This window comes from Culex quinquefasciatus, chromosome 2 (assembly GCF_015732765.1).
Source record: "Culex quinquefasciatus strain JHB chromosome 2, VPISU_Cqui_1.0_pri_paternal, whole genome shotgun sequence".
Taxonomy (NCBI): domain Eukaryota; kingdom Metazoa; phylum Arthropoda; class Insecta; order Diptera; family Culicidae; genus Culex; species Culex quinquefasciatus.
Genome location: NC_051862.1, coordinates 116381027 through 116408114, shown reverse-complemented (window position 1 = coordinate 116408114; position 27088 = coordinate 116381027). Strand labels below are relative to the sequence as shown.

The window sequence follows — 27088 nt, the reverse complement described above, 5'->3', positions numbered from 1 at the left end:
TTTTAGAATTCTTGCTGTTACAGTATTGCAAGTTATCTTAATATTTTGAATCAAATCTTTTTGCATAATGCAGTTTTTAAGTACCTTACCGATCTTCAAGCAATTTATTACATGAAACAACACTGTAAAACTATTACCACCAATTCCATTCAATTTATTAACAAGTTGGAAGGAAAAATTGGAAAAGTTGTTGAATTGTCGGGCTGTACACACACAATGAAGCAACGAGTGACGATACGCTTATGTTTTGGCTTTATCTGTGTAAGTCCACAACATTATCTGCACCAACACCGATGACGGTGGAAATTGGTAGCAAAACCAACCATCGCGCGTGGTAACCCCCTTCCGTTGATGTCACTGTGTCACATTTTACGGGGGAGCCGTACGTGTGCAAGTGCGTGTGTGTCACCAGCTCGCAAGTCCTAGTTTTTTCCTCTCTTGAAGAAGAGAAAATTTCCAGCGACATACCCGATAAATATTTAATGAGATATATGTAACAATGTTATTTTTTTATGAAATATCTCGATAGAGATAAACGTTTTGGCATTCGGTTGAATTTTCTAATTTAGATAAAAGTAAAACGAAAATGTTACCATTTATAACATCGTTTTTCACTTTCACTATCTAGCAGTCAGCAAAACCTTTGCAAACATTCTCCACACTGCTCACAATTTTCACTGCGCTCAAACATTGAGAGTGTGGGTTCAATCATTTTTTTCCTTTACCTTGGCCCTTGCCACAAGAATAGCCCTAATCCACGGTCGTTCACTTTGGTTAGCACAATTTTCCTAGAGGGACTGAATGAAAACTGGCCACATTTGGGGCATTTCGTAGTTCACTGGGACTTTTTTCTTCTCATCCTGTTGTCTGGCCTTGTTTTACAATTCTTTCACTGGGGAACGAGAAAGATAAATTTTCAGCTCTGCAAGGCCCCCTTTACACTCCCCAATTTTTTTTTCACCACTGCTTTCTTAGCGTAACCGAACTCTTGGTGCGTTTTGGCCTCTTATTCCAGGCCGCGGTAGGTTCTTCATCATCGTTTCACTACTTCCAGCCAGATTATGGCACTTTTAACAGTAATTCGACCGATTTATTGCACCACTCGAAATTTTCACTTCTACACTCCGCTACGATGATAAAAGAATCAATGAAAAGCTCTTCGTTCATCGCGCAAGATCCCGTGCCGTGCTACCAATGGACTGGGAGAAAAGCTTTCATTCATCGATAAGTTTTCCCAGCTAATTTTTCTGCGTGTGGGTTTTTGTCTACGGTAAATATCAAAAGTTGAGCTTTACTCAAAACATTTATTTTTCAAACAATATGAATTAAGTACATTGCAATAATACTGATTTTAGTCTGGGACAAATGTATACTTAAAATGAATGATTAAAATAGATAGATAAATATTTACAAAAAATGAGTTGAAACAAGGGTGTAATTTTTCGCACTATTTGCACGTGTACTCTTCAATGCGTTCCGTGCAAATGTCACAGCTAACCGTGCAGCACCATTTGAATTTACAGTTACACTGCCAACTTTTCACGATATTGTGCGTGTTATAGCCTCTCCCACAGCAAAGCAAGTCACATTTATCCATCGAGGTTGAGGAGCGATTACATTGGCGCCCAATAGTGCCCAAGATTCCCGTGGACATGTCCCGTTCGCAGTAATTTGGTGAAGGATGCAAATAGATCATTTCCATCCTCTTTGGTTTTTGGCTATTCACACCTGTATGCTGTTGTTTTCCACGCCTAAAAAAATACACAAAACAAGTCATGTTATCAATCTTTATCCTGAAAGTGTCATTCGGCGGTACACACCGTTTCAGAACCAGCTGCAGCGAGCCGTTGTCTTTCCCCACCGCCGGTATCGCTTGCACCATTTTCGCCTTCCGATACTTCCTCATCATAATGTTTCCAACTGTGTGGAAAGAGGGTAAGTTTTTCCAACACGTGCGCATTGCGCATGAGCCACTCACACCGTGACACTTGCACTCCGTACGCAGCAGCACTTTGACAATCTGCAAATAAGCGTGAAACACAAAAATAGATTCGACAATACAGTCTGGGAGCTTTCCAGTGTTGTAAAACAATCGTGCAAATTAATTACTCGAGCAGTTGATTTGTTTTTAATCGAAATAGTTATCAGCTTAAGTTTTAATTCTTGAACATATTATTAAATTTATCTATAAACTCTGGCAAACCCAGAGAATATTCATTGAGCACACAAAAAAGAACCAACCTTTCGTCCCACTCGATTGTTGTGCAGGTTCATCAGGCTTCGGTCGTCACTTTCGATCTCCCGTGCGTCGAGAAACTTCTTTGCAAATCGCATGCCAAAAGCGATGTCGGCCGAGCATCCGCCCCATTTCCAGTTCTGAAATAACAAAGGAACAAAATTAGTATTTTGTACTACAACGTAGCCAGCGAAATGACCCTTACGTCACTTTCCGTGGAAAACTGCGACTTTTGCTTGGAATCGCAACCGCACATCGATATGTTTCCTTTGGCGCACGCTGCGGTGATCGCGTGGACTGCCCCGGCGCTCGTTATTCCGTACGTGAACGCGGCCTCTCGTGAACCTGTCGATGGAAGGACGAATAATTTTTTAAAACATCTTTGAATTTCAGATACAATCATATCGGTTTGGTCATTCACAAATACCGTACCAAAAATTGGCTCATACTTTTTCGGGATTTGAACCCCGATCTATCGCTTACGAGGCAGAAGCGTTAAAAACGCAGCAACATATCGAAGAAAATTCATTAGGACAAAGTTTCACGAAAATTTTAGTAAAGTAAAGACAAGGGTAATGCTTCAGTTATTACAATTTGTATTAAGATGTGTAGTACGAAACACGTTATTTCTTTGGAATATTCGATAAAAAGATCGCGCATAAATCATCTCTAAAGCGACCGTTGCCTGCACACAACCCATAAATTAAGAACCAATCGATATCGAGACATTATTGTCGAGCTGAGTCGATCGCGTGCAAGAGTTCTGATGGCAAGTGTGACCAAAAGGTGGAGAAACAATTCACCTTCCCAGATATGCGTTTCAGCCGGAGGAAGGAAAGCAACGATAATTTATTTCTAGCCATTTGTTACGGAATTATACGATACTACTCAAATGTGTCTACACCACTGAACGGAATGATGAAGTAAGCTTTAATGAGTGCGTATTATACCGCGTTTGAAGATCCCCCGGTGCTATGTGGATTACGATTTACACAGTTATCGATGAATGATGCATTGCTACTTTAAAAAAATCGTATGCGTTTGCTGTGCTCAGCCAAGCCATCCCTGGATATGATCATTAACTGGCGGGCATTCGCGTAGGTGTACGAGGGGTCACATCTTCGAGAGAAGAAAAAAAAAACACAATTTCAGAGCAGTGGTTCGAAAAGAGAAAGGATCACTTATCATTATGCTAACCTTATGACAAAAATGTTCCACTGCAAAGGATCCTACGCAGCATTTTATTTTTTTCAATTATACGTATAAATAAACTTCAATTACCCAGAAAATAAAGCAGGTTTCCCTCATATATGACCACACACCAGTTGCCGCGGCAAACTATCGTGGTGGTCTCTTCACGATGTCTTCCACATTCGCTGCCTTTATCCAGAGACCCTGATTGTTTTGTGCAGACAGACAAAATCAATTACTTTATTTTGATCGCGTTTCGCCTGATTGTTGCATTTATTATTTTTAAAAATGAGATAAATAGTTAATTGTTTTTTTAGCATGTAAAGAAAATAATCCATGGTAAATTTAACTACAACGATAATTTATTTCATGTTATGAAACAACTATAAAAAAATATTTACTCAAACCGCAACTTTTTTTTTGCTGAAGTTGCAAGTTCGCGCCATTTGCCAGGACGATTTTTATCGCACTCCAGTCAGAAACAAAGCTGTTCTGGCGGTGCAGAGTACTGCAAAATTAACACTTTACTTGTTGTTCACCCGAAGAGTGTTAATTCAATTAAACCAGCTCGTTTTTCCTCTCAATTGGCTCCTATCTGCGGAGAAGTCAGCTTGTTATGGCTATCTTACCTGCAGCACACGAATAAAACGTGGTTGCGCATGACTGAGGGTACAATTCGTAAATTACGTACGAAACACAGTGTTATTCAAAGCGATCGACTACCACTCTTCCTTTTACAAGGCAACGAAATGAATTAACGGGGCGTGCATGTTACCTGATACAAGCTTGCACTCAAGGTGTCACGGCTTGTCCCGAAGCATTTTAATTCAAATTTGCTTAACTTAATCTCACGCCCACGTGGTATCCGCACTTACCACAGCCCATGTTCGGTTGTTGTTCGTGCGGACATGGGTTGCGGAACTGAAGGGATTTTACAGCGATAAGACGAAACGTTTTTATTATTTGCATTGCATTTCGCAGGGTGTTTTTTGCCTTTATTCAGTACGTACCGGACTATATATTGATAGTCGAGCTTCCGTGGCCTTGAGGTTATGGGTTTCGCCTTGTAAGCGGAAGGTGATGGGTTCGATTCCTGTCTGGCTCGGCAAAGTCAGATCCCTTCAAAGAGTTAATCTGCTCACTGGGAATACTGACCGGTAGGGGATGGGTTTCGACTAACGGCGTGCTGGATTTCCAATCCAGAGGTCGTGAGTTCGATTCTCGTACCGGGATGATGATGATGAAGTTTTTAAAATAAATGTCTAGATTTTTAAGAAGTAAAAACCCTACAAACATTGAGATTAACCAAAGTTCCGTTTTTGTGCTACAATGACTTGACTATGCCCCCTGACGTATTCAAAGAAATTCTAAGAATTTCTTGCGACCTCTGGATTTTTAGTCAAGTGCGCGGTCAAATTGATATACACAGCCAAGCCATCCTCAATTGTTTCTTGTTTCAAATTCACTATTTGATTAGGTCATGGAACCCAAACAGAGTATTTCAAGATAACTTTTTCAAAACTACCAGAACCTTGATAAACCCCACTTAAAACCCAAAAGGACCTCCGCAAAAGGTTGTTACGGACTATTTATAAAACATACATAGGAGTTCAAGGCTTTACAACTGAATCCTAACAACATCCTCAAAGCCTTGATAAAACCTTTGTTAAAACCTAGTCAGGAGTTAAAGAAAAATGACATTTCATACGTCTTCAAACGTCTTATGACAAATAGGTTTTATTTTGTCAAAAATAAGTTTTCGTCCTGCCAAATGAAGTTATGAAGATGGTTGTCAAAAATGGCGATGATAAATAATAGATACTAGAGGTAATCAAAATAATTGGAAAGCTTATTTCTCGCAATTGGTGGCTCAAATTCAGCTGCGGTTGAAATTTTATTGATAAATGTAGGAGAGATAGAGGCAAAAACAATCAACTCTCTTCATCAAAAAACATTATTTTGTGATCATAGTGTTTAATGTTAAAAAATATGTTATTGCAATTCTTTGAAAAAAATGTTCAAAATATTTTTAAACATCTATCGCTATATTAATCATATCAAATGTGTATTCTCGTCAAATTGAAATCAAATTTTTCAGTTTTTTTTAATTTTTGCAACAAAAATGGCGGCCAATTAAATTCAATCAGATCACGCATTTAGCGCCATATTTATGCACTGCTAATTGGCCGTGTTAAATGCTTTTTCAGGAGCTTATGGTTTTAAGTAAGCTTTTTGCATGCCTAATGTCACTTGACAACTAAAACCACTTTTGGTTTTAAAAAAGCGTGAGATAAAACCGTTTGGCATGACATTGCCATTGGTTTTTCAAGACTCTTTCATAAAACCTTATTGAAGGCCATTTAGCTTTTATTGGCACAAGGTTTTATGTCTGAGGCATAAAACCTTGTTAGAACCTACTAATTAGCTCTTGCTTATTGGTTGTGGTGAATGCCCAAATAAAACTATAAAACATTCAAGAAGCTACCATAAAACCTCAATAAAACTAGGTGGTGGCTAGTTGGTTTAAAAATGTTACTTGGGAGGACCTTTTGAAAAAGTAAGCGAGATATATTCAAAGCTTCAACTCACCTATTATCACAATGTGTCCAAACATGTCCTTTTTCCAGACTTGAGTACAATTCCAGCGATGACCTAGTCAAATTAACTAATATTAGCAGATCATGGGAGACATTATGTTTGACTCGACAGTAATTCTCACGGTTTGTCCATTTACCTTTGAACTGCTCCTGGCATTCTTGAGCACCAAGCAGCTGACCCGCTGACAACGACACTACAGCATCTGGAGCTTCGACACATAGCTGCTTCTGGTAAGTAGAAAGGCCTGGGATTCTTGAGCACAGAACCGAAGAGGTGAAACCTTCAATGAATCTGGAATAAAAGAGAGAAACACGTAATTTACGGATTATTGTTTCTACGCTTTAAAGAAAAGAGTATTTTTATAAATAAAAAAATAAATAAAACGGGAAGTAAATTAACACTAATTTTAGTATCTACATTTTACACCTTTCTGTTTCTGACTTTTTGTTCGATTTCTGAGATTCTAAAACTATCATCAGCCAAAAGTAGATACGTAACAAGTAAAGGTGTTAAAAACTCCCAGTAACCCACATCTCAAGGGGCTCAACATTGGAAGGTCGGAAGCTCATGGCGCTTCGGTTATCGATATGTCTTAAATTCAATAAGATGCTCACACTCGGTTCGTCAGCGGGGTCGCCACAGCCCCGGCGTGAATTCGTACCTACGACACACCATAAATCAAAACACAAGCCCACATGCAAAAGGCCGTTCTGCAGAGTGGCGGCATAAAACATCGGCATCAATGCTTCGTTCGAGCTCTTGTCCGTGCGTACACATTCTACAACCAACAACGGTGTGCTCACGCTCAGTCAGCTCATGACATGGGAAAGGCAGAATGAAGCCAGAAGGAATAATACAAGTAGTAATAAATGTAAATATTTATGTTTAATAATATAGAGGAAAGAGATACAGTCGAAAGACAGTGCAAAAATATGTATGTAATCTGAGCTGGTGAAAGATAAATTTATGCTACGGCTTCCAGTTGACTTGAACCAGCGCCGATGCAAATTTTCAATAAGAATTGATAGAATTGAATGTCCCACATAGACGTGAAGAGAACCTTGAAAAGTACGGGTTTTAACATAAAAAAAGTTATTTGATTCACCTCAAGGTGGTTGGTGCCTTCCTCTCATTTATAGAGTGATTCCAACACCCCTAAAGTGTCCACATGGTTTATGGATCGCCCCTATCGTGATCGCAGAACCTAAGAGGTCCTAATAAAATTATGGTATGAGTGAAAAAAATCAAACTTTGAAGAAAATGGCATGCCTCTACACAGTTTTTTCGTGGCGATCAGGCCCGACCATTTGAGATTATGTTGAAAATCACCCTTTTTTGTAGTGGCTTTTTTATCATAACTTTTAAACGATAGAATGAAACTGTACAATTTTCAATATTAAGTTTTAGACCTGAAAGTGAACCGAGTGGACCACATCCGGACATTTTTTTTCAGTCGAAGCCGAGAAAATCAAGTGCATATGTTTGATGAACATCCCCATCCCCACACACGCACAGACATTTGTTCAGAATTTGATGCTGAGTCGATAAATATAAATGAAAGTGGGTCTACGAGATAAAATTCAAAAGTTAAACAGTTAGAATGTTTTTGAACTTTTCTTTCCATTTTTAGATCAAATAATAATATTTTACTAAAAACTTGATCATTTTTACGAAAAAAAAAATTTAACCTAGGTTTTAAATGCGGTTTTTCAAAAATCTCAGAAAAAGAGGGGGGTGCCACGGGCGCGGGGGTTGGACCAAATGTCACCAAACTTGGGATTCTTTGTTTTTGGGGCAAAAACAACCCCCATGCCAAATATGAGCAGATTTGGTGAAGGTCGATGTTGGACGCGTGGTCACTTGGGATGGAATGACCCAGGTGCAAGTCATTGGAAGGGACACAAGTGATCTAGGAAAAATAGCATTTTGATAAAATGAGCCTTAAAACGAATCCAAGCCTTATTTTGTTCTTTCCAAATATTATAAGAAAACAAAGGTTTTGAAAAAAACTACGTTTGATCTTATGCCCCGTGGCGTTTACGTCGTTTTGGCGGTTATGTGGTAGTAGATTCAACTAATTGCATTGCTAGCAACAATTCCTCATACTATAAATAATCAAAATTGTAAAAATTACGGCCGTACGAGCGATTGTTCCTCTTGCTCCATATGGTCGTCTTGCCCCACCTTCCCTTATATGTGTTGGGTAAAATTATCCACCAATTCGACAGATTTTTTTTTTATAAAATTCAATTACTTCACATTAAACAAGCCTATTTTATTAAAACGTAGTATGTTTTAGATTAAAGTAAATAAGTACTTGAAAAAAGTATCTGATAGACTGGCTCGTCGTTATATGGTATCAATTGTTGGCGTCCACGCTTTGCGCATTTAATTTTTATTTTGTATGTAAAAACCTACTCATTTGTATTTTGATTTTTTTATATTTATTTTGAATTTTTAAAACTGAGAAAAATTTTCAAAACTTTCTCGAAAAATGTATGGTGAAATATTCAAAAAATTCAAATTGTTCGTTCTATACCATTACCATGGGGTTCTCTATTGCGAGATTCCTATTCAAAAATAGGTGTCTTGATTCAGTAAGGGAAATACAAACTCTTTTTACACCTAATGGGAGATTAATCCCGGGATTCGAACTGACCACCTTTGGATCAACTTTGGATTGTCAGTCCAAATGCCGACCAGCGACTCAACCGAGGTAGGAAGACGACTACCTCTGGATTAAAAAATGCCACCGGGGTCGACTGTAATCGAACCCAGCTCAACTGGGGTGAGAGTCAGCCATGCTTACAACTTCAACACCAAGGTGGCCAAGTTTCAATAAAGTCACCATTTCAAAATATTTTTTGTTTTATTTTCCGATGGTAAACACACTTACTAAGAAAAATGCAAAATTTCAAAACTTTATGGGAGTTGGTTACGGAGATACGCCCTTTCAAAGTGAAAAATGAGCGTAAAAACAATTATTTTTTTAGCAAAAAATGGCATTATTAGTTTTGCCACTGATTTGCCACTGATTTTATTTTTTCAGGATGTTTATATAATTCGTCTGTTGTGTGCTATCTTGTGACAACGACCATTTAGTACTTTTCGAGAAAATCGATTTTTAAAGTTTGATGATAAATATTTTCAAAACTATAAATGATAGAGCCAAACTTTTTGAAGCAATCGGTTCGTATACTATCGTTCAACAAACGCTCCAAGTTTCAACTAATTTGGTTACACCAGTTAAAAGATACAGTTAATTATGTAAACAAAAATCTGAAAAGCACGTGTCACAAGTGTGTTTCGAAAGTAAAATAGTACTACGTGTCATAAGTGTGCACAGAATTCCCATACAAACTGATACAGGCTTAAATCATTAGTTTAACCGACTTAACCAGTATATTTTCAAAATTGCCTTTAGAAATTTTTGTAAAACAAGAAAAAAAATCCAAATTTTCCAACAACATGTATGAAGTGTCACAAGTGTGTATGATCATTTTGATGATAAATTGGTTAATGTCCCAAGTGTGTATTGCGATATCCGGGAAACGGAAGCGAGTTCCCAAAATCGGGTTAACTTGAAGACTTCCATCATTGTGATGATTTTTCGTTCAAAGATATAAATTTTGCGTCACTTTCAATATTTCGACAAAATTCCTTCAACAAGTTGTTAAGAATAGTAACCTACACATGCTGATTCCTTTTGGTAACGATTATCCCATTCCTTGTAAAGTTATGGAAATCGTCATTAATCAATGATTGTCAAGTAGGACGTCAATGACTGTGCCACAAAATTTTATAAATTTAGCAGCACATTTGATTTAGATCAAAAATTCTTTCAGTGGCTTCAAGAAGGCAACAACCGGCACATGCTGATTCCTTTTGGTACTGAAATTCGATAAATTGAATTTAATACAGAATATTTTATAGTGATGATCAATTTTCTTCGAAAATGATCTACGGCTTCACCTTAAAGCATCTTGTAATTTTTGTTAAGCATAGCAAAACGTCATCATCACAAGATAGCACACAGCAGACGATATGTTAAGAATGGTAATAAGACAAGCTATTTCATGATTAATAGCACAAGACTTAGTGCACGTTTCTTATCAAAATTTAAAGAAAAAAAATTAAAACCATGCTTTATCTTAAAAAATTTAATTATTTTGAGTTTTGGTAATCGAGTACTTTTTAGATCGCTATAACCTTCTCTCAATTTGAGATCATTTGAAAGATCAGATCATATTCTAACAAGTCTTAAAATTTCAAAGAGCGATTTTACGCGATTTGCGAGTTTTAGCAGTTTAAACATTTAAACTTTTTTAAGAACGCCATTTTGTGCAGCTCACAATGCCTCACCTTTTGACCTTCACAGATCCCCAAAATTCGATTTCAATCCTGAGATATTTAATATAAACCTAAAAAAACTCCGTGCATTTTTGTCACTTTCCATATGAAAGAAGTTTTAATCTTGTCGTGCTATCTTGACACAGCCAGAAAATTGATGTGAGTGCGACAATTGGCCAAAGGGATTTCAGGTCAAAACGCGTTTGACTCAGGAACGAGCTCGACTACCGTAAACATTTCCAATTTAAACTCGGGCTCCGGCAATCAAATTCAACCAAACTTTGGGACAATGCACGGAATGATCAACCACACAAAACGTGTTTGTTATTGTATACATTGCGTGCATTTGCTTTTGTTTATTCAAGGTCAAACATTAAAACGCGTTTTTCTCGGAACGCCAAAAAGCGACGTACCGTAAAACGGGGTGACTTTGATAGCCGGGGTGATTTTGATTAGAGATCCTAAATAGGGAGACTGGTCGAAGTGAATTTGACGTACCCAAACAGACACGAGTTTGACGTACCCAAACGAGCATTTGCCTTACCAGTGTTGCCAAGCTCAAAACATACGTTGCCAGATCCATTAAGCAAAATGATAACTACAAATTAAAAACGTACGGAATGGTATGGAAAGGTACTGACCGTGGTTGAGGAGTGTTCAAAGTACTTCAAGAAATAGTTTTCATTAAATTATGGAAAGAGTAAAAAGTTAGAAAATGTTGATGAGAAGCATTATTTAAATATTCTCAAATTGTCTTGATTTTCTGAATAAACATGATTTCAAATCAGAAAATGGAATGAATTTTTGGATTCTTTATACAGTTTTCCACTAGGAGAAGGTAAAATAAGTTAGTAAATATTAAATATTATGTGTTTGAGAAACATTACTCAAAAAAATCTTCAAATTTGTAGGCATTTTCATTAGAACAAGTTTCATATACAATATGATAACTTATGATTCGAGCATCGAATTCAGTTTGAAATGCAATATGAATCTATAATTTTATGAACAAAACTAGTTATAACAAATTTTTGGCAAAATTCTAATTTTTTAACAATTTTGCTTAAAATTTCTATGTTTTTTGTTGAAAAGCTTATAAACTTAGATAACGAAATATAAACATCATTTTTCTTAAAAAAAAACTATATCAGCAACCTTATTGATGGTAAAATTTATACAAAAAAATTTAGACACTTTTAATATGGTTTTAACAAGAAAAACTATGTTGATAGTCACCCCGATTTTCAAAATAAAATTTTTGCAATTCCGTCGTGAAACTACTCACTTTTCCTGTCATTCTTGAACTACGAAATAGCCTACTTTTCTGTACCAAAAATAACAGAATCGAATAGCAACACTTTTCAAAATAAATGCTGAAAAGTCCTACTTTTCAGCACTCAAATGGGTGCTGAAAAGTTGAACTTTTCAGCACTTGTTCCGAAAAGTAACACTTTTCAACATTTTTTTGATTTAAACGATTTATTGACAAAATACATAAAAATTTGACATAAAATTTCAATCAGTGTGTGTTTTTTGGAATTGCAAAAAATGTTGTATGGAACTCGTTGCAAAACTTGATTTTTTCAGCACTCTTCGTATTTATCCAACTCGGTGAACCTCGTTGGATAAATGTACGACTCGTGCTGAAAAAATTCTCTTTTTGCAACTTGTTGCATAAACTACTATTTCAACGCAAATATTTTTTTAAACATCATTGAAAAAACTTTTTTTCAAAAATAGTGCATGGACCTTGTGTGGCATACCTTAGTACATGTTTTGAAAATAATAGTCTTGAAAAAAAACTTTACAACTGGTAAATATGGAAAATATTCCAATAATAAATTGAAATCCTATCAATGTCACCCCGGTTTATGGTACGACAAATTAGCAAGGCGGCGTTGAAATTTGGAATTTGGGAAATAAAAATTTAAAACTATGTCGATTTTGCAACTTAAAATTTCACTTTGCTAACAAAGCAGTCATAAGTGAGCAACTCTCTACGAAATCGGCCGATTTCGACCATTTTTATTTTTTTTTTATTATAAGCTATTTTGCGTCATTGGTTTACCCATACAAGTCTCCATACAATTTTGGCTGCTGTCCATAGAAAAATGGTATGTAAATATTCAAATAGCTGTAACCAAACATTGAATATTACGCCCATTTAAAATGCTAGTCTTGATTTAAAAAATTTCATAATATTTTTTTTCGAAAAAATCGGAAAATTTCACGAATTTTTCATGTATTAAAATTAAAAATCGGACCATTATTTGCTGAGATATGGTCATTAGAAAATGGTGGGTTGTTTTGGTGCGATTAAGAAAACTTCAATTTTCGTGTTTCTTTTTCTTAAAGAGGCTCTATCTCAGCAACCCGAGGTCCAATCTTCAATGTCTCTTAGACAATTTTATAGCAAATTTTCTGAACTTTAAAAAAAAATTAGAAATGGTCACTATTTTTAAAAATTGAAAAACTGCAAATATTTCGCTAAAATCAAACTTTCGGTGGCTATATCTTGAAAACGGAGCCCTTTATCAAAAAATATGTAAAGTACTTTTCGATTGCAAATTCAATTTAGCATTAAAAAGTAATGTCAAACTTGTTTTTGCATGAAACTTCGATTTTTTCCAAAAATCACTATTTTTTCAAAAATGCATAACTCGGCGTTGATTTTTTGACCATGTTTCTCTATGGTTCAAAAGTTGCGGATTTTTATCCCCTAAAACATATCAAAAAATCTCGAAAAAACTTATTTTGGGAAATTGAGTTTTAGTGAAAAAAAAGTTGATTAAAAAATCTGCAAATTTTTTTTTCCGTGTACCTATTTTTTTCTCAAAAGTCCTCAACAATACCTACAACTCTGCCGAAGACACCAAATTGATCAGAAAATTCACTCAAAAGTTACAGCTGTTTGAATATTTACATAACATTTTTGTATGGACAGCAGCCAAAATTGTATGGAGACTTGTATGGATGAACCAATCACACCAAATAGTTTATTTGGTCATAGGGAAGGCCCCCACAAAGTTTGAGCCAAATAAAATCCATTTCCGGTTTTGGTAGAGAATTGCTCAAGTACGTTGCACGTTTGAAAATAATCACAAAATAAACCGGATCACATTTTTATGTTCTTATATTTAAACGTTTAAAAGTTTATGAAATGCCAAATCTGTTTTTTTACAAACAATATCATTCTAAGTGTTTTCACGAAAACATTTTTAGAGTTTGTACGGGAGCAAATGACCCATAGGGTTAAAGTTCCCTTAATAAAATCAACAACAACACAAAAACAACATTTTTAGAGTTTTATTGAAAAGATCCTATAAACATATTAAACAAAATAGCTTAAAGGTCTTAAAAAAACTATAGATTTGTTAATTCAAATGTTCACAGGTTTTTACAAGCTTTAGAAATCCTTTGGATCTTTTATTGAATAAATATGTTTTGTAAGGAATTAAAAAAACCAATTGTTGATAATCAATTTTGAACTGAGGATACCCCGGAAAACTGAACAAGTTATTTCGATTTTAAAGTCGTTTTGACTGTCAAATAAAAATGTCTGATCAAGGAAAGCTTTAGCCAAATAAAAAAAGCAATGATTTTTTTTAAAGTTGTTAAAAATTCCGTAAAAACCCGTATTATGCGAAACATAAAAATTCCGGTCTCCGCGAAGATGGTCGAAAATCCGTACGGTAAGGAAAAAATCCGTACAGTCGGTAGATTTAGTTATATAAGTTACGGAAATTGCTTTCCGCACAACATCATCATCACAGCCGACAACAGTTATCCAAACTGCGAACAAAGCTAAACTTCGTTTACCTCGCCGCGATTAAAGCAAGTAGCTCGATTAATGCTCAGTAAGCAAAACCTCAGTACCTCGTGTGTGAGGCTCTGGGGGACTTTTCGATTACAATAAAATCAGAACGACGTTTTATATCTCATATAATGCTTTTAAAACATAAAAAAATATTTTAAACAACATAACTATTAAAAAAAAATAAAAACCATGGAAACAAACGCATTTCATTAAAATAGCTTAAAATAAACTAAAGCTGTTCGAAAAATAGTTCAAGCATAAAAAAAATATGGCCTAGCCACCTGTTTGTATGGGGATGGCCCATAGTGCACATTTCTAATGGAATCATTTTCAATTCGTGACAAATGTCTCCTTATTGAAATGTACAACAACAACATTTTCAATGCATGTTGTGCCTATGTGAAAATCTTAGGGTATGCTATAATAAAAATAAATGCTCCCAAAACCAACTCTGAATTATTGTACTTACCGTACTTTTGTGAACATTAGTATCGTGAAGATGATCCGTAAAAAGATGTTCATTTTAGTCCGCAGCAGTGAATCATGGTCCCGTTGAAAGTCCAAATCATGGCAATAAGATATGACCCGTATGTGGAAACGTGTTATGCTTCTCATCAATCATCCTAAGGCGATGGATGCTGGCAAAACAGACGGTCATAAACGAAGCTTCCGTCACCAAACTAAGCCAGCCGTTCGATCCACTCTCTTCGCCGATCAGCTTCAGTTTCAAGTTATATCCACACACTCATAGATTCGGATGAGAGATGAGAGGCAGATGGCGACTTATGCAAATTTCTGTAATCTTTTAGCGATTCAACACTCTCTTCCCTCGTCGCACTCAATCAGTGAACAATTATAAGCTCATAAAATAACACCACGATGCCTTAAACGTAACCCATTAACACTGGCCTTCCGATGCCGAGCACGAGGATGGATCCGTACGAACTGTGATAATCGTTGTCTAGATCATTAATTTCCTTGTCAAAAGACGCGATCAATTTAGATTATCGACATTTTTTCCACACGTGGTTTGCTTTCAAGTTTCTCGCATATGTTTTATTGCAAAATGAAGTTGTTCTCGTTAGTAATTGATGCCGATACTTTGAACTGAAATTATTCTGTTTTGTGCTTCCATAAACTTTGACAAATGGCTTAATAACAACAAATTGTTCCAAAAAGGAAACCAGTCAGATAAATGACGGTGTTCATTGATTTAATCTCCTTGTGGGTTTTTTTTTCTTAAATATTACATAGCTTCCGGGCATCGTTGCAGTCTGACAAGTGTCTGGCATCAATCATTCCGCTACCGAAGCCGCTGATATGGAAGATGGAAAGGCATCGTTTTGCATATTTCATCACCACGGTACCCATACCTGTTGGAAGATATTTGTCAAGCTGGCAGCACACGTTCAAAATAAGATCAACGAGCTGCAATTTTTGCTGTTATTTATTGCCATATTCAAGATGATTGATATCACAAGATAAATTGACACATTATTCTGCTGAAAGATAATTAGCGCTGTCTACGCTGTACTGTGTATAACCTTCACACACCTACATAGTAAGTTTTGTTGGACTTCAATCCATCGGAAAACTCCGAGCTATTCAAACGATGATCGTTTATTCTATATATTATTATATTGCTAGAGTCATTGCAGTTGAATTGCACCTATATTAATTTTCAAGTTTCAATTTATTGCATATAATATTATTTATTTGACTTTTCACGAAATATAAAAATTATTATAAATTATTATTAAGCCGGGTCCGGCGCGGTGGTTTAGTGGTAAGCTTGGTGGTAAGCGTGGAAGCATCTTACCCCAGCAGGCCTGGGTTCAATCCTAGACGGATCCGGTGGCATTTTTCGAGATGAGATTTGCCTGATTACGCCTTCTATCGGATGCGGAAGTAAAAAGTCGTCCATTTGCGTAAAAGAGGTTATGGGTGACTCACCACACATAACCTTCGGATGCCTAGAAATGAGCAGAAACTTGCAACAGGGACCACAAATGACCCGCGGGTCGTTAAAATGTATTGATAAAATACGAATAAGTTCAACTGAAAATTAAAGCTTCACGATAAAAATAAAAATAAGTCTCCTAAAGTAAAAAAAAAACTTGAAAGTAAGGTCAAAAATTTAATTTTTGAGCCGATTCTCTGTGCACAATGATATTAAAATTTCACATCGAGTTCTGCAGTTAATTTTCTTTGTGACCATTGATTAAATGAAGTAATTTAAAATTTTCCAGTGATCATTTCGAAAACTTTAATTTAATGCGCCTCTATACGGGTTTCGATCTTAAATCCGTCCAAAAGAATAAAAGAATCTTCATTGGAAAGAAGAATTATTAAATTTTAAGACAATTTTGAGTTTAATGATTCAACTTGATTAGTGTGAGTTTGCCAATGCCAAGATTTATAAAAAAGAAATCCGGGGTCAACTGGGAAAACACAAAGTTTCATCCAAACAAAATCAAAATTAAGAACAAAATTCAAATGCGAAAATTTCCAAAATATCATCACAAATGCTTGAACTACACGATTACCTGTTGAACGCATTAGTTATTTATAAGTTTGATGAATATTATGTCAAGGTAGTTAAATTCTTGTTTTAAAAAATGTACGGGTAATGCATATCAATTTATGCAAAAATATTCATCCCAAATTTTATGACCGCTTGTTGACATAAAGAGATAAATTTTCGTCTTAGCACTCAATGCGTCGATATTAAGACAGTAACATTTTCTGAATGAATCTTGACCACATCTGCCTGCAACATAGCACACACCACTCCACTGCTCATCTCTGCCCCGGAGCGCTTTGACAAGTTGTTTTTATAATGGTAGCCGACAGGGTAGAATGTTTATGTAAATGCTGCACATGCAAAAACAAATCATTCCAAGCCCGGGATGGTAATTTTACGCTTGGTAAGAGCACAATAATCCTGTCGTTAACTTATTAACCGCCTGGAGCAGAGGTCTCGCAGCAGAAATCTCTACAATTTGCGTTGCTAGATTTATGGCAATTGCATTTTTTGTTGCAGCCATAATCGTGAACTATCCGTTGATCATCTTGCTGGAACCGGAGAATGATGAAGCTCTTCGTATCAAGCATTTTATTAAAGCATAGTAGGATGAAGTGTATACTAGGATGTAACAAAACCACACTTTTTTGCGGGCATTTCAGGGGATGATCCCCTAGGTGTACTGAGTCAGAATCCCAAATATGAGCCCGATTGGTTGCGACAGGACCTGGCGCTCCGGATTTAAAGTTTAAATGGGATTTAACCCGTAAAATCGGTGGGTTTTGGTTATTGCCATTTTTGAGTCCTTCAACGATTTTTGGATTTTTCAAAAACCTCATGAGCTGATAGTTAGAGTTTCAGGGCACAACTTTGCCGAAGACTGTGAAGAGATTTGATAATTAGTACTGCTTGTACAATGATTTGAAAATAAAAAAACTTTTTGCCATTAATTTGTTTGATAAGTATTGGCAACACTTTCTTTGAACGTGCGCATCCAGAGCCAGGCGTCGTAACTATAGCAGCGAGAAAACATCCAGCGTACAACGGTCAAAGTTTGACGCATGGAAAGAAAATTTGGATGTTGTGCTTATGTTTTCGATGGTGCCGGTGGATTCGATCACCGGTGCTGCTATTTAAATTTGTCGTAGATTCCTGTATTCTATTTGGCAGTGACTCGCAGGATTTAGTTCTAAACCCACCTGGACCAGCCATTGACCCGTGTGGATCTTTTTCGTCTCGACCAGTTTTGGTGCTGGGGGACATGTTAGCGAACCTATGCTCGAACATAGTGCAATTGGTGTCTAATGAATTCGCAAAATATCTAGCCAGAGAACTCTGCTGTATGAAAATAGTATTTACTTATGTTGTCAATGAAATACATTAATTTGCCAATTTGCCATAACTCTTTGATTGATTACAAAGCGAGTGGAAACTCTCATCAAAATGCGTGTCTCTCGAAATATCTTCCGGAATACGGAATATTCAAAATGCACACAACATCCGTGCGTAATATAGCGCTTTCAAGAAAGCCGAGTTAGTTGACAATCGAGCAAGGTTTAGAATCGGTTCTGCCTGGGCATCCAACAGAACCCTGAGGCTCAACCAGAGAGCTTCTTGCAGTTCCATAAGATCTTTAGTTCTCAAAAATCACAACAACAAAAACAACAACACGACGCTTGGATAAATACATGCCACCACATCGCGACCTGTCGCGACGCACCGTAGCATGCGTTGCATAGTTTGCCGAAAGCGCGCCTCAAAAGCGAGTGTTGCCAGAACATGTTTTACGTTCTCAGAAAAACAAGAGAAAAGATTTTGTAAATTCTGTACCATTTTTCAGAGCGGACAAATCTCTTCGCAGTCTTCGGCAAAGTTGTACCCTGGAACACAAACTATACGCTAATGAGGTTTTTGAAAAATCCAAAAATCGTTGAAGGACTCAAAAATGGCAATAACCAAAACCCACCGATTTGATGGGTTAAATCCCATTTAAACTTTAAATCCGGAGCGCCAGGTCCTGTTGCAACCAATCGGGCTCATATTTGGTATTCTGACTCAGTACACCTAGGGGATCATCCCCTGAAATGGCCGCAAAAAAGTGTGGTTTTGTTACATCCTAGTGTATACAAATATGTTGATTAAATGTTTTTTCTTTCGCATTTTTTTTTTTTTTGAAAAGTACCTAGGCATCTTATGTGCAATGCATGCAATTTACAAACTTTGATTTTTTTTATGAATTAATAAATGTTTCAGACGTTTTAAATAAGGTTTGTTCCGATTTCCAAATAAGGGTTTTTAAATGTTTGCAACAGGGGCCTATGTGCCCATAAGCGAACATAACGAATAACATTAACTTTTGTGGATTAAAGCCAATTCACAAATCAAATTCGGAGTATCGGTATGAGTCAAATTCAAACTCCGTTCGCCCAGTTCTTAATTGTTTTTTTTTTTTTGCTAAATCAAATGATTTAAAATTGAATAAATAAATGCATGTTCGGACAATTTAAACGGCTGCTTTTTTTAGATGATCCCATTGTTTATATCATCATGAACTTCCCATTATTTCTTATGGAAATGTGAAATAGATTCACAGTACAATTTCCGATTTATTCATCGCTATTTGGTATGTCAAACATTCATGAGTGATTAAACACTTTTTTTCGGCAAGGTGAAACAAATCAGCCTAACAATAATGTACCCTAGTATGCATGCATTTTAAACAACTCAAATGAGCAGTTCTCTAGGATTTCGGTCATTCGATTTTTTTTGTATTTTTTAATCCGACTGAAACTTTTTTGGTGCCTTCGGTATGCCCAAAGAAGCCATTTTGCATCATTAGTTTGTCCATATAATTTTCCATACAAATTTGGCAGCTGTCCATACAAAAATGATGTATGAAAATTCAAAAATCTGTATCTTTTGAAGGAATTTTTTGATCGATTTGGTGTCTTCGGCAAAGTTGTAGGTATGGATACGGACTACACTAGAAAAAAATAATACACGGTAAAAAAAATTTGGTGATTTTTTTATTTAACTTTTTGTCACTAAATCTTGATTTACAAAAAAACACTATTTTTAATTTTTTTTATTTTTTGATATGTTTTAGAGGACATAAAATGCCAACTTTTCAGAAATTTCCAGGTTGTGCAAAAAATCATTGACCGAGTTATGAATTTTTTAATCAATACTGATTTTTCAAAAATCGAAATTTTGGTCGTAAAAATTTTTCAACTTCATTTTTCGATGTAAAATCAAATTTGCAATCAAAAAGTACTTTACTGAAATTTTGATAAAGTGCACCGTTTTCAAGTTATAGCCATATTTAAGTGACTTTTTTGAAAATAGTCGCAGTTTTTCATTTTTTAAAATTAGTGCACAGTTTTGAAAAAAATATTTTTGAAAAGCTGAGAAAATTCTCTATATTTTGCTTATTCGGACTTTGTTGATACGACCTTTAGTTGCTGAGATATTGCAATGCAAATGTTTAAAAACAGGAAAATTGATGATTTCTAAGTCTCACCCAAACAACCCACCATTTTCTATCGTCAATATCTTAGCAACTAATGGTCCGATTTTCAATGTTAATATATGAAACATTTGTGAAATTTTCCGATCTTTTCGAAAAAAATATTTTCAAAATTTTCAAATCAAGACTAACATTTCAAAAGGCCAAACATTCAATATTACGCCCTTTTAAAATGTTAGTCTTGATTTGAAAATTTTGAAAATATTTTTCGAAAAGATCGGAAAATTTCACAATTGTTTCATATATTAACATTGAAAATCGGACCATTAGTTGCTGAGATATTGACGATAGAAAATGGTGGGTTGTTTGGGTGAAACTTAGAAAACATCAATTTTCCTGTTTTTAAACCTTTGCATTGCAATATCTCAGCAACTAAAGGTCGTATCAACAAAGTCCGAATAAGCAAAATATAGAGAATTTTCTCAGCTTTTCAAAAATATTTTTTTCAAAACTGGGCAAACATGTGCACTAATTTTAAAAATAAAAACTGCGACTATTTTCAAAAAGTCACTTAAATATGGCTATAACTTGAAAACGGTGCACTTTATCAAAATTTCACTAAAGTACTTTTTGATTGCAAATTTGATTTTACATCGAAAATGAAGTTGAAAAATTTTACGACCAAAATTTCGATTTTTTGAAAAATCAGTATTGATTAAAAATTCATAACTCGGTCAATGATTTTTGCACAACCTGAAATTTCTGAAAAGTTGGCATTTTATGTCCTCTAAAACATATCAAAAAATAAAAAAATTAAAAATAGTGTTTTTGTAAATCAAGTTTTAGTGATAAAAGTTAAATAAAAAATCATCAAATTTTTTAACCGTGTATTATTTTTTCCAGTGTAGTCCGTATCCATACCTACAACTTTGCCGAAGACACCAAATCGATCAAAAATTCCTTCAAAAGATACAGATTTTTGAATTTTCATACACCATTTTGTATGGACAGCTGCCAAATTTGTATGGAAAATTATATGGACAAACTAATGATGCAAAATGGCTTCTTTGGGCATACCGAAGGCACCAAAAAAGTTTCAGTCGGATTAAAAAATACAAAAATTAAAATTGAAGAAAAAAGACCGATTTCGTAGAGAATTGCTCAAATGTATTTTTCGTGTATTTAAATCACTTTGAATAAGGAATGCGTGGTGAAGCAAAATTGATAAATCAAATATGTGAGCTATAAATCAAAGCTTTCGACACATTTAGTATAAGGTAAACGAAACTAATATCTGCTCAAGATTCTAAGCGTACGAAAGACTATATTAGTTTAGGCGAATTTTCATTAGGTTACTCAAAACTAATCATTGTTAACGAGATGCTAGAATCAGCACGACGTTCCAGTTTTGGTTATTTTATTACATTTTTATAGTGTTAACAAAGTGCTACACCTCTTGTCTAAAAGCACAACAAGCTATTATTAAGACATCTTTGTGCCCCCAGCTTGTCTCTTTCGTGCTGTGAAGCCATTAATATGAACGCCAGTATCTTGTGTGTCCCAATCTTAATATGTCCGATGACCCTCATTTTCTGAAACTCTGTGTTGGCCGAGCTGAGTAAGCAATTTGCCAAAATCGTATTAATGTTATAATTTATAGGCCGTCATTTTCATTTGCTCTATATTCGAACCATTATTAGGCGTGTCAAAATATTCATACCAGACCACTGATGGGTCATTAAAAAATCATCAACGAATCTCAGCCGGATTCCTACAGTTTGGAGATATAACTATCAGTGAAATCCTGCCCAACCAGCTTTCATTAGGATTGGATGCTGCAAGCAAACATGTGCTATCAAAAGACTTGTCTGCCATCCTGATGTTTTGGAGCGACGAAACTGGGAAACGTCTGGGATTATTCTTCGTTGTACGCAAACGGTCCAGATCGTCTGCAGCTGAAGCAGAAGCTCTTGTCGTTCCGCCTTCATTCTAATAATAATAATAATCATTCACCAGCATAATCGTTGTTTTAACAAGCGTTCAGACGAAATTTGAGCTGGCCATCAGACTCTGTTAGTCTTTTCATCTCTTTCCCAAATTCCACAAAGCATTGTTTGTCATGTGAGAGGTAAGGAGAAACAATTTACCTGTTAATTGTAATGCCTTAACGTTGTGCTTGTAGATTGAAAAAGAGTCAAAATGACAATGGCAACCCAATAGATAGGTTTTAATAATTTAATAAAATCTTAGTTACTCTCCGTCAATCTTAGTTACTCACTCTCACACATTCGCTCAATTATCTTTTTTTTAAGATGGTACTTGAATAAATGTATGTATTTGAATGAATCAAAATGACCTCTAAAATTGTTGTGTTTCATATGATACATGAGTGTGAATTTAAAAATAAAACATTTTCATGAAGATTCTTTCATAACGTAATATAACTATGGTTGAATTTATATTTTGTTGAAACGTTCTCAAATTTGATAACAAAATCTTTTTAAAGGACGGAAAATTAATCTTTTATAACTTTCATAAATCGTAAAAAAATGAACTCTATTACTCTGGGTAAATCACACCGCTTAAATGATTATACTTATTTCGAGTCCTAACATTATTTAATATCCCGACTCATCAAACCCTCCTTCAAACATCTTTTTTTTTGTATGCTGTACATACACCAAAATATGAGCTTTCTGTTGATGCTAAATTATTACCCTTCAAACTGATTGAAAGATCTGATGATTGACTAGGAACAAATTCCGACGGGTATGATGGTGTGGGAAATGTTTCGCTACTAAACATATAATTAGCGCCCTTTTTCGAGTAACATCATGGAATGCTCTCAACAAGAATCGTTATTGAAGAGTTCTAATTTGGTCCATTTGGCTATGGATGAGGTACAGCGTGTTATTTAAGCAATTTAGACACTTCGATGCCTCTGTGCTCTGATGTACTAACTGACTTTTGGGCCAAAATGAGTTAATGATGACATCTTTTAGCTAATTAAATTCCCTGCAAAACGCTTCTAAGAGAGCTGAAAAATTCGTTTCCTACGCGGAGATATCGCCCTGCAACCATTTGTACTAACTGACATTTTCGAACGCATCATGGATGTGCTCTCTTATTTTTCATCATGACTTGACCTTTTGAAAACACGCAAATCCATAAAAATACGATTACACTATAATATTATGGTAAATTGCCAGGTGTCCTTACTAGTTTGAGCAATATTATGGAGCACTATTTTGGAAGGCAATTAGCACAAGTGTGCACATTTGGATACGTGAAGAAGTTGTAAGTTAGACGAAGTGTGTCAAACAGTTATTTAGCGGCAGAGTTTTTTTTTTAAATTGGATGACCCCTAAGTATGACATTGGTAGGTGGATGTTATTGTTACGTAGTTTTTGGATTGGATGACCCCTGCAGTTGTTCTAAGTGTGCACAACGACTTAACAATGTTTTAAATTGGATATTTGGGTTAGGCTAAGTGTGAGAATTATTAGTGGATTTTATTGTTACGTAGTTTTAATGGATGACCCCTGCAGTTGTGCTAAGTGTGCACAACGACTTAACAAATGCTTTAATTGCGGTGTATTACGGTGTAACGAATGTCACGGTGTAAAATGCTACGATGCAACGAATGTTGCGGTATAACAATTTTACGGTGTAACCATACTACGGTGTAACCATACTGCGTTGTAACGAATGTTACGGTGTAACGAATGTTACGGTGTAACGAATGTTACGGTGTAACGAATGTTACGGTGTAACGAATGTTACGGTGTAACGAATGTTACGGTGTAACGAATGTTACGGTGTAACGAATGTTATGGTGTGACGAATGTTACGGTGTAACGAATGTTACGGTGTAACGAATGATACGGTGTAATGAATGTTACGGTGTAACGAATGATGCGGTGTAACGAATGTTACGGTGTAACGAATTATACGATGTAATGAATGTTACGGTGTAACGAATGATGCGGTGTGACGAATGTTACGGTGTAACGAATGTTACGGTGTAACGAATGTTACGGTGTAACGAATGATACGATGTAGTGAATGTTACGGTGTAACGAATGATACGGTGTAATGAATGTTACGGTGTAACGAATGATACGGTATAACGAATGTTACGGTGTAACGAATGTTACGGTGTAACGAATTATACGGTGTAATGAATGTTACGGTGTAACGAATGATGCGGTGTGACGAATGTTACGGTGTAACCACACTACGGTGTAACGATTGTTACGGTGTAACGAATGATACGGTGTAACGAATTTTACGGTGTAACGAATTTTACGGTGTAATGAATGTTACGGTGTAACGAATGATGCGGTGTGACGAATGTTACGGTGTAACGAATGTTACGGTGTAACCACACTACGGTGTAACGAATGTTACGGTGTAACGAATTTTACGGTGTAACGAATGTTACGGTGTAACGAATGTTACGGTGTAACGAATGATGCGTTGTAAAGAATATTACGGTGTATCCATACTACGGTGTAACGAATGTTGCGGTGTAACGAATGGTTTATGGTTCACTGAACCAGGATTGAACCACAAAGGGAGGTTTAAGCCGAAGCAATAGGTGAACCTAGCCTAACCGGTTCATTTGGGAACTCTTGTTGTGCACATTTAGCACAACTGCAGGGGTCGTTCAATCCAAAAAAAAACTACGTAACAAAATCAGCCACTAATCAATATCACAGTTAGCCTAACTCAAAAATCCAATTTAAATCAATTTTAAGTAGTTGTGCACACTTAGCACAACTACAGGGGTCGTCCAATCAAAAAAAAAAACTACGTAACAACAACATCCACTATCCAACGGCACACTAAACCTAACCCAAATATCCAACACAAACATCCTTCAAGAAGTTGTGCAAACTTAGCACAACTGCAGGGACCGTCCAAACCAAAAAAAACACGTAACAACATCATTCACGTAGTTGTGCACACCTAGCACAACTGTAGGGGTCGTCCATGTTCAAAGACTAAGTATTGATTTTTGTTGGAGCACTTTTGTTCTATCCGATACAAACTAAGAATTCATTGCAAGAGACACACTTGTTCTAACTGCAATCTACCATAACAGTTCTATGGTTTGTGTCCTGGATATCTTGCATTTCTTAAAAGGTCGTATGACATGATGGAAATAAAATAAACTAGCTCAAAGTTTTTACAAAATCATTTTCTTCTGTTTGTAAGCGTAGAACTATTCGGTTTTCGTCATAGTTGGTCTTATCGAAGCTATTTCATGGATTATCATACTTATATTTATGAATCCTCACACTTCACTAAGTTTTTCTTCATAAAAATCAAGTTTTAACGGTAGTTGCTCTCATAAATTGCAATTTTCACAATAAATTCATTGATAAACAAGTCTATTAAAAAAGTATTGTTGAGAAAAATGTTCCCAAGCTAGCAACAATTCAAAGTTACTGCGCAAAAACATTGAAACAACAAATAACTACTATTTTTACAATAAAATGACTCTACGCACTTTTGTACCAAGTGCCACGTTGGAAGTATACACGACTCTGCCATCGAAGAAGCATTTTAGCTCAACTGCAAAATTCGCCCTGTGCACGTTTGTGCTAACTCATACAAATCACTGTTCAAGACACACTTGTGCTAATTGCAAGCATGATTTTTTTTTCGTTATTTCTCTGCCAATTTTTTTTTTGCATTTCAAAAGTTTTCATATTTTACCATGTTTTTAAATTATGTCAGGAGCATACTTTAAAATTATTAGGACAATTGTTTGTCGCATAGTTTCCCAGAAACAGTAATTCAAAGTTAAAAAATCGATTTTCTCGTAACCACCAAAATGTCAGTTAGTATAAGAGAGCACACAAGCATCGACTTGTACTGTATCGAGAATATAAGTTGGGATTCGAGAAATTATGATCAATGTTATTATTTTTCACGATACACTTAAGAGTATTTAGTCACATCTGTATTTTTTTCTAAATTGAAATAACACGTACACTTTTTTGGAAATCATCCACTAATTCACTCATTTGATTGATTCCAGCTTCGTTATTCACAACACCAAGCGCCACTTCTAGTTCCCACTTTGTGGCATTGTAATCAACACTAATAAAACATCAACTCAACACCTCACGAACAAGATGTTTTTTTATGGTTAACATTTAAATCTCATTTTACTCCTTGAACTTGTTAAGCAGCGCCTTCCACACTCCGTATCATCTTTGTTTGCACGCTAATTCATCTCTTCCTTCTTCGTGGGACCATCCTCCCAAGATGCTTGCGTTGTGATAAAATATCAAATTAAAATAAAATATAAAAAAGACGAGATAACATCCGAGATAGTTGGACTCAGTCCTCTTCAGAGCATTAAAGTAGCAGGACGATGAAAACACATTATAACGTGAAATGCCCCTTTCAACAGTAGGGCAGAGCAGAGCAAAAAAAAAGTGAACGCATCACCGAACCCAAAACTTCTAAAAACACGGTGGTCCGGGGGACAGGAAGATTTATAGGAAGCGGCTCTGTTGCTGCCGGCAATACCATGTTGATAGAAGTCAATGATGCCTGACGGCATCGTGATGATACCGGCCAACCACTAAGCTTAACCCAGAAGAAGTAGACACACACACACACAAACACACACAAGAACGTAATGATTACCACGCGGGAGAGAGAGAGCGAGGAAGATTTCGACGGGGCCACGATCACGAACCGCGCGCGCGAACGCATCCGAGAGCAGCGCAACGAAAGTATACTCCTTGCGGCTTGATTGACGACGGTAAACTGAGGCAAGGAGAATCGCTGGAGCCAAGCATAAGATTCGAAATGAAAATCTCTACCTTCGACATGGCACACTCGCGACGCAACATCCACACTACTCGCGCGATCACACTGTGGAAA

General features: G+C 35.9%; 1 protein-coding gene across 6 annotated transcripts; it reads right to left on the bottom strand.

The window, feature by feature from the left end:
- Positions 1-1337: 1337 nt before the first annotated feature.
- On the bottom strand, positions 1338-26981 carry LOC6051477 (protein Wnt-2). 6 transcript variants are annotated; one of them, XM_038256940.1, is made up of 8 exons: positions 26849-26981; positions 14662-14830; positions 6162-6316; positions 6017-6079; positions 2442-2581; positions 2242-2376; positions 1821-2020; positions 1448-1751 (listed from the first exon to the last, which is right to left on the bottom strand). In XM_038256940.1, exons 2-8 carry the CDS (start codon positions 14805-14807, stop codon positions 1448-1450), a joined length of 1143 nt encoding a protein of 380 aa, XP_038112868.1. In that variant the 5' UTR covers positions 14808-14830; positions 26849-26981. The 6 variants fall into 6 exon arrangements, with proteins under 6 accessions (XP_038112870.1, XP_038112868.1, XP_038112864.1 ...); XM_038256936.1 differs by having other exon boundaries at positions 14662-15565; positions 26849-26959; XM_038256937.1 differs by having other exon boundaries at positions 14662-15299; positions 26849-26959.
- Between the last annotated feature and the right edge of the window lie 107 nt (positions 26982-27088).